Source organism: Gymnoscopelus microlampas (genome assembly GCF_963454915.1).
Source record: "Gymnoscopelus microlampas genome assembly, chromosome: 4".
NCBI classification, from domain to species: Eukaryota; Metazoa; Chordata; class Actinopteri; order Myctophiformes; family Myctophidae; genus Gymnoscopelus; species Gymnoscopelus microlampas.
In genome coordinates, this window is record NC_139941.1 from 20,066,366 (window position 1) to 20,085,655 (window position 19,290).

At 39.9% G+C, this 19,290-nt stretch overlaps 1 protein-coding gene across 6 annotated transcripts in view; it reads right to left on the minus strand.

The window, feature by feature from the left end:
* Window positions 1–12,423: 12,423 nt before the first annotated feature.
* Window positions 12,424–19,290, minus strand: part of LOC311043696 (transducin-like enhancer protein 4) — a gene marked incomplete at its 5' end in the record, with an annotated part of 41,605 nt that continues 34,738 nt past the window's right edge. For all 6 annotated transcript variants that reach the window (XM_084055043.1, XM_084055042.1, XM_084055041.1 and 3 more), the window contains 8 exons: window positions 12,424–12,763; window positions 13,013–13,089; window positions 14,066–14,216; window positions 15,086–15,233; window positions 15,421–15,668; window positions 16,553–16,802; window positions 17,207–17,283; window positions 18,776–18,963. In XM_084055043.1, the coding sequence (XP_083911169.1) occupies window positions 12,656–12,763; window positions 13,013–13,089; window positions 14,066–14,216; window positions 15,086–15,233; window positions 15,421–15,668; window positions 16,553–16,802; window positions 17,207–17,283; window positions 18,776–18,963 (1,247 nt within the window). In that variant the 3' untranslated portion in view covers window positions 12,424–12,655. The remainder of the gene's footprint in view (window positions 12,764–13,012; window positions 13,090–14,065; window positions 14,217–15,085; window positions 15,234–15,420; window positions 15,669–16,552; window positions 16,803–17,206; window positions 17,284–18,775; window positions 18,964–19,290) is intronic.

The window sequence follows — 19,290 nt, forward strand, 5'->3', positions numbered from 1 at the left end:
CCGCAGAGAAAAGTTCCAAAAATGGTATCAGAGGTACAGTGGGGACATTGTTAAGTGATTCCCATTGCATTAGTTTTGGCACCTATTAATGAAGTCGTTTGGTTAAAGTTCAAAGTAAGATAAATGTCTGTAATATGAGTTATTGTAGGTGACTTTGACATGATATTTCTCCACATTTCCAAAGAGAAATGTTCCAAAAATGGTATCAGAGATACAGTGGGGACATTGTTAAGTGATTCTCATTGCATTAGTTTTGGCACCTATTACTGAAGTTGTTTGGTTGAAATTCTAGGTTATAAGATATGTATAAGTGACTTTGACGTGATATTTCTCCACATTTCCGCAGAGAAATGTTCCCAAAATGGTATCAGAGGTACAGTGGGGACATTGTTAAGTGATTCCCATTGCATTAGTTTTGGCACCTATTAATGAAGTTGTTTGGTTAAAGTTCAAAGTAAGATAAATGTCTGTAATATGAGTTATTGTAGGTGACTTTGACATGATATTTCTCCACATTTCCGCAGAGAAATGTTCCCAAAATGGTATCAGAGGTACAGTGGGGACATTGTTAAGTGATTCCCATTGCATTAGTTTCGGCACCTATTAATGAAGTTGTTTGGTTAAAGTTCAAAGTAAGATAAATGTCTGTAATGTGAGTTACTGTAGGTGACTTTGACATGATATTTCTCCACATTTCCGCAGAGAAATGTTCCAAAAATGGTATCAGAGATACAGTGGGGACATTGTTAAGTGATTCCCATTGCATTAGTTTTGGCACCTATTAATGAAGTTGTTTGGTTAAAGTTCAAAGTAAGATAAATGTCTGTAATATGAGTTATTGTAGGTGACTTTGACATGATATTTCTCCAAATTTCCGCAGAGAAAAGTTCCAAAAATGGTATCAGAGGTACAGTGGGGACATTGTTAAGTGATTCCCATTGCATTAGTTTTGGCACCTATTAATGAAGTCGTTTGGTTAAAGTTCAAAGTAAGATAAATGTCTGTAATATGAGTTATTGTAGGTGACTTTGACATGATATTTCTCCACATTTCCAAAGAGAAATGTTCCAAAAATGGTATCAGAGACACAGTGGGGACATTGTTAAGTGATTCTCATTGCATTAGTTTTGGCACCTATTACTGAAGTTGTTTGGTTGAAATTCTAGGTTATAAGATATGTATAAGTGACTTTGACGTGATATTTCTCCACATTTCCGCAGAGAAATGTTCCCAAAATGGTATCAGAGGTACAGTGGGGACATTGTTAAGTGATTCCCATTGCATTAGTTTTGGCACCTATTAATGAAGTTGTTTGGTTAAAGTTCAAAGTAAGATAAATGTCTGTAATATGAGTTATTGTAGGTGACTTTGACATGATATTTCTCCACATTTCCGCAGAGAAATGTTCCAAAAATGGTATCAGAGATACACTGGGGACATTGTTAAGTGATTCCCATTGCATTAGTTTTGGCACCTATTACTGAAGTTGTTTGGTTGAAATTCTAGGTTATAAGATATGTATAAATGACTTTGACGTGATATTTCTCCACATTTCCGCAGAGAAATGTTCCCAAAATGGTATCAGAGGTACAGTGGGGACATTGTTAAGTGATTCCCATTGCATTAGTTTCGGCACCTATTAATGAAGTTGTTTGGTTAAAGTTCAAAGTAAGATAAATGTCTGTAATATGAGTTATTGTAGGTGACTTTGACATGATATTTCTCCACATTTCCGCAGAGAAATGTTCCAAAAATGGTATCAGAGATACAGTGGGGACATTGTTAAGTGATTCCCATTGCATTAGTTTTGGCACCTATTACTGAAGTTGTTTGGTTGAAATTCTAGGTTATAAGACATGTATAAGTGACTTTGACGTGATATTTATCCACAATTCCGCAGAGAAATGTTCCAAAAAGGCTATCAGGGACACAGTGGGGACATTTTTAAATGATTCCCATTGCATTAGTTTTGGCACCTATTAAGGAAGTTGTTTAGTTAAAGTTCAAAGTGAAGAGAAATATGTAATATATGTTCTTGTAGGTGACTTTGTAGTTCAATTTCTCCAATTGGCAGCTATAGAATATGACCTTCTCAACCTTTTACCATGGTTTACATTAACTTACCTTTTGAAAAATGTGTTTGGTGAAAAGTAAAATTCCATAATTATATTTCAATTATATAACATTTCATCATACAGGTCATTGGTTCGGAACGGTCCAGGGACCACCAGTGGTCCAAATTAACCCTTACCGGTGTGTTACTCAGACATTTTACAAATGGAACCAAATGGACCCTCAAGCCTACATCTAGTTTCCATTTAATGAAATAATAAGGATAATAATAATAATAATAATAATATTTAATAATGCATTTAATTTATTCTCACTATTTATTTATTACAAGGACAACCCATTTGTTACCATCGATAACACAAAGTGTTTTTCTTAACCGTTCTACCTGTGATTGTTCTCGATCAAATGTTTTTATTTGATATACAAACTTTTTGGATTTTGCTTTGTTGTCTGTTGTTTGTAACCCTGCTCTGTAAAGCACTTTTGAACTTTGTATTGGAAGTGCTATAAAAAACAAATTCATTATCATTGATCCCAAACTCCCATAGTTTCAGACCTGTAAGGGTCCATTTGGTAATAGTAATAGGTAGTAATATAGGTGATTATGGAGATTCCTCCACTTGCTACAGTGCATTTTTAATACATTTGTGAAGTATCATTCTTCATCTGTTAAACATATCAAAATCAGCCCCAACATAAAGCAATGAAACACATCAGATTGTATCCAGAGCAAAGACAAGGCATTTTATTGTTCAAGTACAGTGCAAAAACTTTAGAGAGATGACATCAAATAGCTTTGGGATTCACCACACACACACACACACACACACACACACACACACACACACACACACACACACACACACACACACACAGACAGACAGACAGACAGACAGACAGACAGACAATTATATATATATATATATATATATATATATATATATATATATATATATATATATATATATATATATATATATATATATATATATATTAAAACAGGTCAAAGATGAGGACTATGCAATCCTCAAAAAAAAAAATGTCTCTGAGTTAATAAAATAAATGACTATAATAATAATTATTATTATTATTATTATTATTGTTGTTGTTGTGTTGGTATTATAGAGACGGTCAAGTATTAGGTAAACAGCTGCGTTGTGTTGATAAAACAGAAGATTGAATGAGATACGTTATGTATCTTTCAGGACCTTTCCCCCGCACGGAGCAACTCCTACCGTAAGTACCCTACTTATTGCGCAGCAACATTCGATGGGGGGATCACGATACCGAGGTTTCGCTAGAGACGGTTCACGTTACTTCAGTGAAGAACGTCATTATGACCGTTTGGATCCAAGGCTAACACATTCTAGACTAGAGCTATGTATGGTGCAATGTGGCATTGACCCGCATACCTTTTGATACTAGTCCTTTGAAACTTCTTGGCTTCCTCTCTGTGTTGACTTGTTGTAGTTGCCAGTTTATATTTGTGCAACATTTAAACTCAATCTTACTTTTATCGTGTGACTGAGGCTGTGAGCAGCAGTGAGTCCGACAGTCCGTGACATCTTCTTCCATGGTCTAAAGGTCTAATCCTTTGGTCAATAAACACACGGTTGGAGGCTATTAGGCTTGATTGAGTGACGTGACGTGAGTGACTCACGCTGTGGACCAGTGTGTTAACTGCCCCCGTGTGGCGTGGAAATGGAGATGGGAGACAAGGGAGGAGATTTCCAGACATGTTAATCAGTTGATGGCCTGCAGCCCTTGCAGTTGCACTTTTTATGGCAAAATATCCAGTTAGTAATTGATAGGGTAACCAGATAGTTTTTTAGTTTTTGTATTTATTGCATTATTTATTTATTTTGTATCTTTTATTATACGCTTTGTTAAAGTAAACTGTATGCTAGAAGCAACTTATAGTATGACCACAAGTCAGTGGACACCACTGGACACTCTTTCTAATTACTGCCCTTTTCCCAGTGAATGCAATGCTACAACTACAATTACATCATGCATTTATGGGCTCATTGGGCTGATAGCTTGTTTGTCAGATATTTTAGACTAGGGGCTGTGCTACCAGGTGCTTTCAGAAATAGCCACAAGATGTCACCAGTGTTCTAAGTCTATCAGTTGAACAATACTATTGTCAAATTGCTTTTCCATGCAGTTTATTATACGCTCTGTTATAGTCAACTGTATGCTAGAAGCGACTTATAGTATGACCACAAGTCAGTGGACACCCTTTCTAATTAGTGCCCTTTTCCAGTGAATGGAATGCTACAACTACAATTACATTGATGCAATTATAGGCTGTATTTAAGCACTATGTCACTATCTTGAGAAAGGTCCTTGTAACCGAAATGTCGACCTTTTTTTTTATAAATCAATGCAGAGGTGATAAGTGTGTACAGATACTGACTTTTTCTTCCACAAACTGTTGCCACACAATTGGAAGAACATTGTCTAGATTAGAATGTCACTGTGGCTGTACCATTAAGATTTCCATTCACTGGAACAAAGGGCACTAATTAGAAACACTAATTGGAAAGTGTGTCCACTGACTTTTGGTCATATATTGTATCACGTTACGGCTATCATCCACACTGGACAATATTTATAGAGCAACCATGAGAGGCCCCTCTCAGCACAGGGACTTTGGAATCTAATGGAACAGACATTTCTTAGTTGTTTCCATTGTCTTAAAAAAGCACCAAATAAAGATGTGTGTGTGCACATGTGTGCGTGTGCCTGTGTTCAAGTTTCATTAACTAAATAAGTCCTCAGTGTGCTGCAATTATTGTTAAAAAATTACAACTCAAAGACAACAGCCCAGGGCCCAGGGGTCATCTCCATTGGTGGTGCAGACGCCTAACCATCACTTAAAAGGATCCCTGGCTAATAAAAAAATGTCTTAATCCATTATAATTTCGCTCTATAACTAAAATAAAAAATAAAAAACACGTTAAATATTTTATTTATTTTAGAAATAGTTCATCTTTCAATCAATAAGGACTCCCGTCGCAAGTTGATGATGTCATATGCCCTTGTGTGGTTCAGCCCTATGGAATGTATGGAATGCATGTGATAATAAAAAGTATTTAAAATATTGTTTTGATGCTCATATTAATGCTCATATTAACCTTAGAAAGTATTAAGTTGTCTTTTAATTCGCACATGCATTCCATACATTCCATAGGGCTGAACCACGCATGGATATGCGATATAATGACATCATCAACTTGCGACAGGAGCGGTCCCATTTGAGTGAAAGATGAACTATTTCTAAAATAAATAAATTCATTGAGGTGTTTTTAAATGTCAAATTTTAGTTACATAGAGCAATTATTATGCATTAAGGCATATAAGGCTTATTGGCCAGGGATCCTTTTAACATATCCAGATTTTACAGTCTCTGGTTTGACCTCTTCCGGTTTTTGAGCAGAACAAACAAATCCTTTACAGTTCCCCATTTCTGTTATTGTACTGTATTGATATGACTAAAGATTACTTTTTATCCTGACTGAAGAAATACATTCTTATTTATTTTTTTGAAGAAAAAAAAATACATTCAAAGGTCTTTAAAATGCAGAAGATAGGTCTCATCTAGATGGTGACTAAAGTTGGTTTTAAGTGGGAATTGGAGTTAGCATAAAAGCTTCAATAAAAAAAATCTGTTCAGTCACAAGTGCTTTATTCCTAAGTAGAGTCCATTTGTCAGAGTACAGGCTGAAGAGCATTCAAAATGAGAGCTTTTTGTTCATTTAGGTTTAAGAGGCCTTTTCTCCTCCAATACGCCCATGTATTCTATCAGTATGCATGGAAATGGCCATGACCTCCACTCGAATTGCTGCTCCTGTTTTCTTAGGGAATATACAGTCCTCCACTCTCAGAGTGAACCTAACACCTTTCACCTTATTCCCTTTTCTACTTAGTGGTGACCCTTAAACCTTCCTCACTGTTATGGTATTGAAGTGATAGAAGCATACAAGAGCCATTGTTGGAAAAGACTGCATTTTGATAACTGTGAATGTGTGGAGTAGAGGGAATGAAACAAAAACAGACAGACAGACATGGGTACATAAATAAAGAAATACAGAAAAGGAAACAAACAAGCAAACAAACAAAGATGATTAGAGAAAGTGTAGGTATTCTGAGGTTGGCATTTTTTTAAAACATCTATTCTGTTCATATCATTGCTGATAATATGCAGGTTCAGTAATGGAAATATGAACAATGCACAGGTTCAATGTCAAAACACACTTAATTCCCACACACAGTATAGGATGATACTGAAGGAGGAAGAATGTCTGCCAAAATACCACAGTGGATGCTTTCATCCTGTGCAGCGGAAACTGGTTCCTCATTATCAGGCACCAGATTCTGTATCAATGCTCTCACTCACTCACTCACTCACTCACTCACTCACTCACTCACTCACTCACTCACTCACTCACTCACTCACATTTACATGTGTAGCATGCTCACACAAACCACACTGTGCTCGACTGATCACATCCCTGTTGCTGAGCAGAAATCTCCCATCCTTCCCTTCGTGGTACAACAGGATAATGATACTCGTTTCCCAGCTCAAAGTCATTACTCTGCTACACAGCCCCGAATGTAGGATATCAAAGAGCTGCAGAATGTTGCCCCCCACCCTGCAAAACCTGCACAACCTCGTTAAGACAGCAGCGATATGAATTAATCATCGCTCCGCCCTGTTATGGGGCACAGGATCATTAACAGTTGTTGGGAGAAAGATCACCTTAAATGACATGAGAACATGGAACTCTTCAAAAATCCATCCAATTACATGATCACAGGCAAATGACTCCCCGAGATAAGCTAATGGATGTGTTCCGTCTCATGTTCACAGATATCATAGCTCTGCCAAGGGGCACGTACAGTAGGAACAGCTGCAGTTATTCACTTAGACTTGAGGAATGGAAATGAGTGAGGGAAGATGAAACACACACTATAACGGTTAAAATAGAAACAGATCATAACTTCCATAACAAAAAACAGACAATCTGGATCCAGAAGAGTTCCTGCATTTCCAGATTTCCATTTTCTTTCTTTGTGCCTATTATAGGCCTACTATATGTCTCAGAAGGCACAGCAAATACTTAGTTCAAACCCACTTTAAACAAAACACTAAACAAAACAACAACAACAACTTTCAAGTAACTTTTGTAAATTGTGTGGTGAGATGACTTATGAGCGGATGCTGCGGATCCCTTCTGTTGCATCTAATGCTCTGCCAGACAGTCTGTATGCTGTGATGACCTGACACAAAGGGTTTAACATTCATACAAGCCGTCATATAGTAGTAGTGATAAAAAATAAACTATGAGAATAAATAATTAAATCCTATATTAAAATTGTCTAATGGGAGGGCCGGCGCAGGCGGATCTCTGACATCACTCTGACACAGCCATAACCATATAAGGAGTACCCAATGCAGCTCTGCCCAAATATGGAGTGTGTTGTTTAACCTCACTGTGTTGTCATGGCATCAGCCGCAAACAAATCAGTCAGCTCCATATACTGTATGGGCACAAAAGGGGGCATGCCCATATATGGGCATATACTGATGACATCAGAGATCTCTATATATGGGCATAAAAGGGACAAGGACTGACATATACAGAGATCGGGTTGTACAGAGCCACAGATCCGACCGCTATGCCCATATATGGTCATATGCATACTGTACATGCGACAGACCGACTTCAAACAAAACTTGCAGCGCCAAGGACACGAGTAGTTCGGATATCCAGCTGTCCAGAAGCGCCAATCCAACCAATATGCCTATATATGGGCATTCCAATATATGGGCATATATTGATGACATCAGGGATCTCCATATATGGTTATAAAACGGGACATGGACTGACAGATACAGATATCTCCATATATGGGCCGGATCGGCAATTATAAAGTTATTATTATGTGCTATAGCCTAATGGACAAGTTGTTTCAAAGTCTAGGAGCCCTGGTGGCTCCTAGACTTGCCTTTTGTCTTCAGTCTAGTCTTTGGAATGGCCAGAAGGGCCATGGCAGAGCATCCTATTGATGCCAGAGGTCCTAAAGGTTCCTGAAGATTGTTTGAAGGTCCGTGCGAGGGCCATGATGAATAAAAAAGAAGTCATCCAATCAAACCATATCCATCATTATCATGACATAATATGTAAATGTGGCCTCACTGACCTGTTTGTTTAATCTAACTTTTATATCTGTCGGAAAAGTGGGCAATGTCCAAATTGTAAGTACTCTAAATTTTCTCTTCCTCTCCCACTTTTGTCTCTTTCAAGTACCGGTTAGAGGGCCGCAACAGAAGTATCATTCACTGTAATGGTGTAGCATCCTCCACTGCAGTCCTCATTTAGCTCACTTAATCCACTTCAACCGTCCATCTCTGTGCTCTGAATGTACGTTGTACATTCACAATAGACAGAGACTAGTGTTGACCTGTGAGCTCACAACGAAATGTCACACTGAAACACTTGAAACCCTTGTTTCCTAGCTCACTTCACAGTTTAAATATAAAGCACAGTCCATTATACCTCAAGTCAAGTCATCTTATAGGTATAAAGCACTTTTTAACAAAACAGGCTTGTTACAAAGTGCTTTAAAGAGCAATGAAGGACATAAAACAGGAGAGTCAAAAAAAGGAGGTAACTTTTATAACACAAGCAGGTATAGGGGTAAAGTAGTAGTAGTATTTGGAAATAAGCCTTTTTAGACTAGATTGTAGCCTTCAAGTGACAGCCAAAACCGCAGCCTTATCTGCATCATAGCTCACACGCACGCACGCACGCACGCACGCACTCAACCAGTTAATGTGTTGACCAAATAACTGTACCTTTTCGGTTTATTCTTATTCCTAAATTGAAGAAAAGCTAACAACATGTCACGTTGCAAAGCATTGTAAGCTTGGTAACATTTGGTAATAATTGTTTTCATTTGTCATTTGTCATTTGCAAAAGATTGGTGGCCCTAGCTTCTTTTCTGAAATATGAACGTGTGTGTGTGTGTGTGTGTGTGTGTGTGTCTGTGTGTCTGTGTGTGTGTCTGTGCGTGCGTGCGTGCGTGCGTGCGTGTGTGTGTGCGTGTGTGTGTGTGTGTAAATAAATAAATAGAAGGGTGCATAAACATATCCAGCTTGATTAACTGAAAAGAAAACAAGCATAACATTTGGCAAAAGTTTTCAGCTCTTTTTAATGTAAAATGACTGAATCCACCAAATCTGATTTCACACAATAATTTAATAAATTCAACCACAGACTAGAAAAATGAAGCAAAGGCTTTTTTGAATTGAGGAAAAAACAAACAAAAGATCAACCAGCCACAGATACTGTAGTTTCTTTCCACTGAAAGCTTGAATCATTACATGTGTATTGTACCCTGATGAATCCCTTCTAACTAAATTCTCTAAATATCACTATTGATCATAATAACTGTTCCGGTCACGTTAGCCAGCTAACTTGTAACATTCATCAAATGCAACATGTGTACCATTAACCCATACAGTAGTTAGCCTATCATCAGATTTTATTTTAGACTAGAGCAACAGATCTGAGCAGTAAATGACAGCAAAGTGAATGAGAGTAGGTAAACGGCAATGAACACAAGGTTTTACGAGCAACAACAGATTTAACAACTGTAACAGACTACTGTATATAAATGCTGTGAAAGTAAATCTCAGTTTTGACCAATGTATTCATCTCTCCCTGATTTATGCCTGTGTCATGCGCCGAAAATAGCGTGTATCTAAAGCCATTTTCAGTGTGTAACACGCGTGCAAAGTATAACTAGAATGTAACGTGTCAATGTTGGATTGCCACAAACCATGATCTCACATTTCTCTGGAATTAATCTATCATCCTCACCTGTATCTGTCAGAGATAGCTGAACTACAGAATGACCCAATTCATTCATACAGTATCACAAGTTAGTTTCACTGGATTTTTTCAACTCCATTACACAGCCTTCTGTACATAATGAGCACAGAAACACTTGACTCCCTCAATGCCTGTGACGATTAAACTCAAAGGCAATCTGTCAGGATCTCAGTAGGGGAGCATTCTTACAACCATACATAAACTAATTCAAGTGTGTCCTTGAATAGACGTTATTCAGCAGCTGAAAAAGGTGTTCTGCCTGTTTTCTTTCGGTGTATTACACATTTGACCTGGCTTTGTGTCAAAACCAATTTGTCTGAGATTTGATGTACTGTACATCTGGCTTATGATGTGTAGAAGTTCATAGTTCCCCACGCCAAAGACAGTATTAACCTTCATTTTACTAAGTAGCCGACTGTAGTACGAGGATTCGAGGAGTAAGCAAATAACACCTGGATTATATGCTGCGCGAGACATGAGTGTTCTTCTCCAAACAGCCACAACATGTAAACTTCAAAGACAACAGATTAGACATCTTAGGGTGTGGCTTTGTTTTCAAAATAATTTAAAGGCAGGCATTTCTGAGGTTTAAAGTTTCCATACGGTGCTGTTTTTAGGTGGGTATGAACAATAAACTCACAATATGCTAACTTCATTGCTTCATGCAGAACAACCATGAAAGCATCATGGTTGTATCGTATATACTAGACAGTAGTACTGTAATCGTATTGGGCTAGTATGTGAGAAAGGTGATAAGGATGTGGACATCTTTGGAACTATTTTCAGTGCCAAGAGGTCACACACTGGCTGGCTGTGGGTAATGTGAGAATCAAATCGTTAGAATTAATGTTGTGATTTAATATGCAACGTTTCCTGATACAGCATTACAATGTCCTTCGAAAGCGGCCTTTCTGTTTTCGATGCTCAAGACAGTACTCAGACCTACAGTATGTAACGCTAAAACACGCCACAAATCACGATTTCTTCAGGTTTGAACTTTAACCACGTTTTCAAAACGTAGTACTTCCCAAAACGTGCATCTGTTTAACACAGCTAGGGTGAGTGCAGATTTAATGGAATCTACACTGGAAAGAAGCTCAATAATGAGATACTATACTTTCGTGCTTTCAATTGCATTTGACCTGTGTCATCCTTACAGCATACTCCAAACCAATTCCGTCCATTTATCAGCAGTACTTTCTTAAGACCCACTCCAACTGAGGATTGAGATATGTCTCACCTCTGTGTAGATAATGTGTTAGCCCAGCTGAATGTGAGATGAAAATCACAGTAGCATAAAGGCACTGTGCTGTGGATTTATTTATGCCAACAGAAGGTGCCAAGTAGAGCCACGACCATAACGTTTGCTTTTTCAGAATAACAAATGGAGAATGTAACATGTCCAAAAAGATAATTGGCAAGTTTATGAGTCTCTGGCTAATTAAATACTGTCTGACAGAATACAGTGAAGGTTTTTTGTTTTCTACCTGCTCTCTAATCAAAAGGGGCAGCAAGCAACCTCACTTCTAGAAGTCTCAAGTGAGGGTGCTGGAGGCAATCCTTTTCTTGTCTTGTTTATTTGTTAAGTGCCCACAGGGTATTGTGCGCATGCACGCACGCACGCACGCACGCACGCACGCACGCACGCACGCACGCGCGCACACACACACACACACAAACACACACAGACACAGACACAGACACACACACACACACACACACACACACACACACACACACACACACACACACACACACACAAGCGCACGCACGCACACACAGACACACTAAGCAGTGCTCTGTCACTCAGAGAAATTGCATTATGAGCAATGACTCCAAAAATAGATAGAAAACCTGAAGTAAAGACAAAGATTTTGTCACATACTTTGCTGAAGGCCGGTACAGACTATGTTAAAGAGCAATATTACTGTGCTGTCATGTGGGCAATATGTCGATATTCATAGCTAACACATTAGTTGTTCCGTATTGTTTTTCCCCAAATACAAAAGCATCCATTTTATATTCAGCAACTACTGCAAGTTAAGATTTCCACAAAAAAAAGTGACAGTGCTAAGTTTAGAATGGTAATTTCCTCCATTGTAATTTCTGTAGATTGTTCAAGATGTGAACTGTACATTTTTTGATCATAGCTTCAAACAGACATCAAATATAAAAAACTAAACCAAGTAAAAGTAAAAAAAGAAAGAAAAGTATAATAATGCAAGAATAACAAGGAAGCCACTGGTCAAAATTACAGTATTGTCCATTTAACAAAGGTTCACATGAACAAAAATTGTTCAGCACATACAACATGCACAGAAGCATCAATCAAATGTAGCTTTTAAAAGAGGAATTACACAAAGGAATGTTATCTGTCAACTTATTGGTGTAAGTGTATACTCCAGATCTTGCCGATGGAGCTTCACTGAGCTTCACTCACAGCAACAAAAGGTTTTTTCCAAAAAATCAAAATTAAATCATATCCAAAAGCTTGGCTCTGCTCGTTGTCTTTGACCCTCAACCAGTCAAGAGGTCAAAAGGTCATAGTCCATTAAAGAATCAAGCTGTTTAGTTTGGTCAAGTACAAATCCATTGAATACAAAGGCAAACAAAAGTGTACAGAAGGGACGGGGATATATCACAAAGTGCCTGGGTGGGTGGATGCTGACGTTGACCTCCTAGTAGATGACTTCATAGACAGTGGCCTTCTTATCCCCAGACCCCGTCACAATGTACTTATCATCTACCGAGATGTCACAGCTAAGCACTGATGATGACTCCTTTGACTGTGAGGGAATACAAGGGCAAAATAAAGTGCACTTTAGGTTGAGTAAAAGCAGGGCTTGATTTGTAAAAAAAAAAAAAAAAAAAACTGAGGGGGGCCATATTTAGTAAGCCCTATATATTTTATCGTATAACAAATAGTGGAAATATCAGATCTACAAGCTCCAAATGGGACAAAAGGGAAGAGATGATGAGGACTACTGTATGTGGCCAACAAACTGATGTGTTTTCTCTAGGATTGCTAGGATTACCTGGAATATACTGGCTCCGTACGGTGTTCTCCACGCATTGAGCAGGTTGTCTTTTCCTGTGCTCACAAACCACTTCCCTGCAGAGAGAGGAACGAACAAACGTGTCAGGTCTCACCAAAATTATACTGTGGGTCCATTTGGTTACCTACTGTATAACCAACTCTCTGAGTTGAATTAACACTCAGGATTTTACAGTGTACCATTGAACTGTATGCATTGATTCCCATTACAATCATGGGTTTTGTCTCTTCATTAGCAAAATCATTTTGCACTTAACAAGGAGGATCAATAAAGATCTATATGTCTGAGCAACTTGATGCCAGAGAAATACTGATGCATATTAGCACCTGCATTTCACGTCTCATTTTGCATTTTATATTTAGGAAAAAATGTACAGCGTACAATATATTTGGTCCCCTATTCATTTCCCTCTCCACCAAATCTCTTTGCCGCAAAAAGCCAATCTACATGCTCACAACGCACCGCAACGGCAAGCGTTGTGAGCTTGCAGATCTGCACTGTTTGCCGAATGTTTGCCTACTACGACATACTCAGAATAGGGACACTAGAGTTAATGTGGATATATAAACATTTAAACAATAAATGTGGATTTAACCCATTCAATCCGGGAACGCATCTAGAAATGTCTTCTAAATCCTAACTGGTTTCTGAAAAACGTATGTCGCTATATCAGTGGTTCTCAAACTTTTTCATGTCAAGGACCCCCAAAATGACATGTATTTGGCCGTGGACCCCATCTCAAAATATTTAGTTCCAGTGACCCCCCAGAAGCAAAGATTGGAGTTACAAATGTTCGCTTTAAAAAAACGATATATTCAAAGATTTGCACAAATGTTCTCGATTTTAGATCTTGTAGATAGCAGATATACAAGCTCATAGCGCGGCACTCGTGCCGTGCTATGAGCTTGTATATCTATATGCTATTTTTGAATAGCCAAAAAGTATAAAATAATGGCTACAGCTAAAATCTAAAACGACACAGATGCGTTCCTGGATTGAATGGGTTAAATGGCTCATGCCATAGAGTCTCACCACAGTGTGCAAACTTGAGTGAGAGCACACAGCTCTCATGCAGATGGAGCTGGTACTTGTCAGGTTTGGTGACGTGCAGGACCTCCACGTTGCTGTTCTCCATTCCCACGGCCAGCCACTCACCCGTTGGACAATACCCCAGGGAAAAGATCTGTAAAAACACCCAGTGAATTTATTTTTGACACTGTGTAAGTACCTGTTTATAGATTTGTTATAGCTTGTATGCACTCAATAATACCATCATAAACACCTCTGGTAGTTTTGGAGGCGTGAGTGTATGAATGTGAAACAGTGGAAGCACTATGTAAGGTAAAAACATTCATCACATACACCCATATGCCATATAGCAAAACAACCAGGAAATTGTGCTGAGGTCAGAAGACTGTAGGTCCCTCAACTCTTGAGGTTTACCATAGAAAATAAGCTTGGCAGATGATATCTATCTTTAAATTGCTGTCAAAAGCAAATTTCTTCAGAGGATTGAATTGCATGTATTATTTCTTATTGCTCTCACTGTGATTAAACAGTATTATTGATGTGTCTGTTGGAGCTCCATGTGGTTCTGAAGTGCTGACCAGGCCTGGAGAAATAAAAGACCAGACCTGGATGTGCCAGCTGTTGTGCTGGCTTCCGTTCGATGGTGTTCGATGGTGTAATGCATTTCTTGTCTGCTGAGTGGCCTTTTTCAAGTTGCGGGTGTCAGTTTTCCTTAAAATATTGACCAATCATGTGTCAGACAAATCATTTTTCACTCTCCGTATTAAACCTACAGTCCATGTTATAGAGTAGTGTCTGATGAGTTTACGGTTACTGAGCTAATGCTACTGTAATTGTGGCCTGATGAGGGACACCTGCAGTCAACAATGCTAAAGCTCATTGTTTGTTGAGTGTGATTATTGTTTTGTGTCTGAAACCGTTCATAAAAAAGTACCGTAGCGAAGCGTCAAACTTCCATGTTTAACTGCCAAACAGGTAGTGAAAATAGAAGTAGTAGTAGTAGTAGTATTTCTGTGTGTATACCTGAGAGGTGAAGTCGTGCTGCTGAAGCTGCCGCCCCTCTCTCAGGTCCCAGGAGCGGACAGTGTTGTCCAGGCCTCCGGTCCACAGCTTGGTGCCATCGTTGGAGATGTCTATACAGCTGGCCCCATCAGTGTGTCCCTGGAATTGTCTGTGAAAAACACATCAGCACATATAGACACATACTGTATATATAGACACACGCCTCATTGAGACAATTGAGGAGTCTGAACAGAGTGAGATTCTGTGATACAGACACAAAGTGATCATGTTGTACACTGACTGCAAACACACAAAAACCTGCATACTACCCACACACCACGCTCCAGGCTCCATACCTAACTAAGGTCTGGTTGTGAAGATCCCACACAGCTATGTTTCCATCGGAGCAGCAGGAGAAGCAGACCTTGGAGTCGGGGCTGATGGCGAGGGCATAGCAAGCAGGCGCAGATGATGTCAGCTCCGCCTTGATCCGCGGAGTCGGCGTAGCCAAATCCCAGATTGACAAGGTGCTTGCCTCGCCCCCCACGATGAGCGTCCTCCCATCCGGGAGTAGCCGACAAGAGCGGATGTAGTTATCTCTGTTCTGATGTGATACACGCACGCCGCACACGCACGCCACGCACGCCACGCACACACACACACACGAGCGCACAAGCACACACGCACAAGCACACACGCACACGCACACGCACATGCACACGCACACGCACACGCACACGCACACGCACACGCACACACACACACACACACACACACACACACACACACATTCACACATCATTGAGATGAAACACTGCACCGTTACATAATTGCTATAACTTTTACAACAACTAAACCTGTCCACACACTGTGTAATTTTTCTTAAGGCTGTCCCACGTGAAAATTTCACATCGTGAGCAAAAATGTTCACGGTGAATGATGGTGTGCTGGCTGGCCAAATAAAATCCATTCCATGGAGCCCTTGGCTTCGACAATGTTCTGGCAGCATCAGAAGTTTGGGGCCATAATCCTATAGTTCCACGATGCTATTCCTGGGTTGCATTTCTTCGTCATCAAATGGGTTTGGTCGGCGGCCTCGACCAGTTGCAATCGAAAAGCTGCCAGTCTGACATGCAACAAACGTAAAAGGCAGGCAAAAATGCACCTCGGGTGGAGAACATAAGAGAAACCTTATTGATCAGATTCACACGGTGTCCATTTTCCCCTTAAAGGGGAAGACCACTCATTTTCAACATTGAATTATGTCTTTAATACACCTTAGAGCTGTTGTGTGGAAATAAGAAAAAAGTCTTCCCCTTTAACCCATTAAAATCAGGAAAGCATTTTTGCATTGGCTATTCAAAAATAGGAGATATACAAGATCTCAGCGCGTCACTTCGTGCCGCGCTGCGAGCTTGTACATCTGCTATTTTTAAAATGTTTTGAAAAATCTTTAAAGTATATTTTGGGGGTCCTTGGCACACTCACCAGGCAGTCCAGTTGGGATACAGGTGTCTTGTTGCCCGGGTGGCTGATGTCCCACACCTTGACACAGCCCTTGCCACCGGTGTAGACGTGACGCGTGGGATTACTGATGGTGACGGCACACACCACCTCCCCATGGCTCAGCGTGTTAATCTGCCGCGCATGGCGCGGGATTCCAGGACCAATCAATGCATCTGGAGGGAAAGGCACAGGCTGCATTTGGCCATCGGCGCTAACATGGAAAGAGTAGGCACTGGGAGGAAGGACAGAGGGAAGAAAAGATGTCAGGAAGAAGGGAAGGAAAGCAGAGGTAAGCAAGTGTAGCACAAGGAGGTAGTAGTTAAAGAAGGGTGGTATGTGTGAGGACAAATGAACGGTCTGGACAAACTATCAACAAAAGTAGATTTTGGCTATAGTAATGAGCTGCTTTATTTATTTTTTGCCCTTTAACTACCTAAGCCCTACATGTATATACTATAGACCATTGGGCAAGTACCCCGTTCACATCCCATCTCTGCCTAGTGGTATGCAACTTGAACGGTGCTGAGTTGGCTGTTCTACAAGCTCACAGTGGCTCACAGCTATTTAAAAAAAGAAAGAAAAGGAAAAACAAAAGCAAGGGTTAATGTGGTTAAGATGCAGGTCAGTGATACGTACGGTTTTCCACCAGGAATGCCTGAAAGGTTTGGAGGAAGACCAGGGACACGTATGTGGTGGTGAGGATCAAAGCCAACCTACAGAACAGAACATTGTGCGTGTGCATAAGTTACTTTCAGTATCATCCTTGAACGGAAATACACAGGAAAACGCATTCCATGAGGAAGTCAGAAATTACGTGCAAACATTTAACAGTGAGAGATAAAGCAACACTGGTTCTTTCACAACACCATGTTCTGTACTACAGTGTGCACCACAAACACGCGCTCGAGCACACACACACACACACACACACACACACACACACACACACACACACACACACACACACACACACACACACACACACACACACACACACACACACACACACACACACACACACACACACACACGCGCACATGCACGTGCACCTGCACGGCCTTTAATTCATCAAGCAGGAATCCAGATAAGCAGGGCTGGAATCCAATTACGGTCAAAGTGAATGTGGTTTATTTTGCTCTGCCCTTTAGTCGTAACCTTTTAAGGATTTTCTCTAAATACATCGCTGTCGAGTGAACTGCGATAATGTTCGTCTGCACTACAGTCTATAGCCCCAAAGATCTGCCGTTTATTGGATTCCTCTTTCATTTCATTACTAATAAACCTCGTCTACATCAGTGTTGTAGCGATGTGATTTGTGTGTATACTTGCATTTCCTTTGCCATAAACTCATTCCAATACGTCTGATCAAACCAGACGAATGACTGAAATTATTACCATCAAGTTGTGTACCCTGATGGTGCCGTGTATCTGTGTATAGTTTTCAATGGTGAACAATCCCAACGTTCATGGGCATAAAAGTGTATAATACATAATATAAAATGGATAGTTCCAGTGCTTGATTATGATTGGCTGAGCTGCGTTCTAAGCTCTAAGCATACACCTGTGACTGCATGTATCAGTATTGCTGTGCCAAACAAATTGTTTCAAAATGTTGAGTTTGTTGTGAATTTTGATTTACGAAAACTGTTTCTGATTACATTTTACATGCAGTTGTTCAACAATGATTAATTTTCCAATGGAGTGTTTACAATATTCACCGTTCGGGACCTTCCATGCATTTGCATAGCAACTTCCTTGTTGGTGCAGGCAGTCGGGGACTACTTTAATAAACGTTTAATTGGAATATGTCTATGATTTTCATGTTGCCATATTTGATAACCCTTTTATAAAAGCAATAAGCCCCAAGAATCTGTGGTTCATAGTGATTTCAGAACAGTATTTAACAACGGCCGTTTTCTCGCTGTAAACCATGGCCTCTTGACCTCATCTGTGTCATTTTAGATTTTAGCGTTGGCTATTCAAAAATAGCAGATCTACAAGCTCACAGGGCGTCACTTCGTGCTGCGCTGCGAGCTTGTACATCTGCTATTTTTGATTTTTTTTTGTTTGAAAAAGGTTGAATAATTTAGATTTTCTTTTCGATCACAAATCTTCTCTTCTGGGGGGATCCCTGGCACAAAACATTTTCCGATGAGGGGTCTGTGGCCATAGTATATCAATTTATACAGTTTGTGTATAGCCTACCACTTGTGTGCGTCCATAAGCTGCCACGGCGGCGGCAGCCACGGCGCTCATCTGTGGCGAGATGTTATGCAGGCCGGCGTAGGCGGCTGCGGCGCCACCCAGGTCTCCGTTCATGCCGGGGTGGGGCACCATGCCAAACGGGCCTGGGTAGGAGCAAGGCACTGCCAGCGGGGTGCGGAGGCCAGGCACTGGAAGACAAACAATGAAGGATGTGAAGCCTGATATCGTTGCTGTCAGGCAGAAACCTCTTAACTCCATATTGTAACTTTTTGTGGTTTATTTTTGTAAATTAACGCCCTACTTGATCATACTACAGCGTCACACAAAAGCATCAAAAGTAGCTTTCTACTTAGCAATCTTAGTCCAGATAAAACCATAATTTTCCCTCAAATGTATGTGGCGTTTATTAAATTGAGTTAATAAATATTAATGAATAGAGGAGTTCACCACTAAATATATATAAAAATATATAAATCCAGTTGAGGTGAAGCTGATAATAATTTCATTTATTTGTG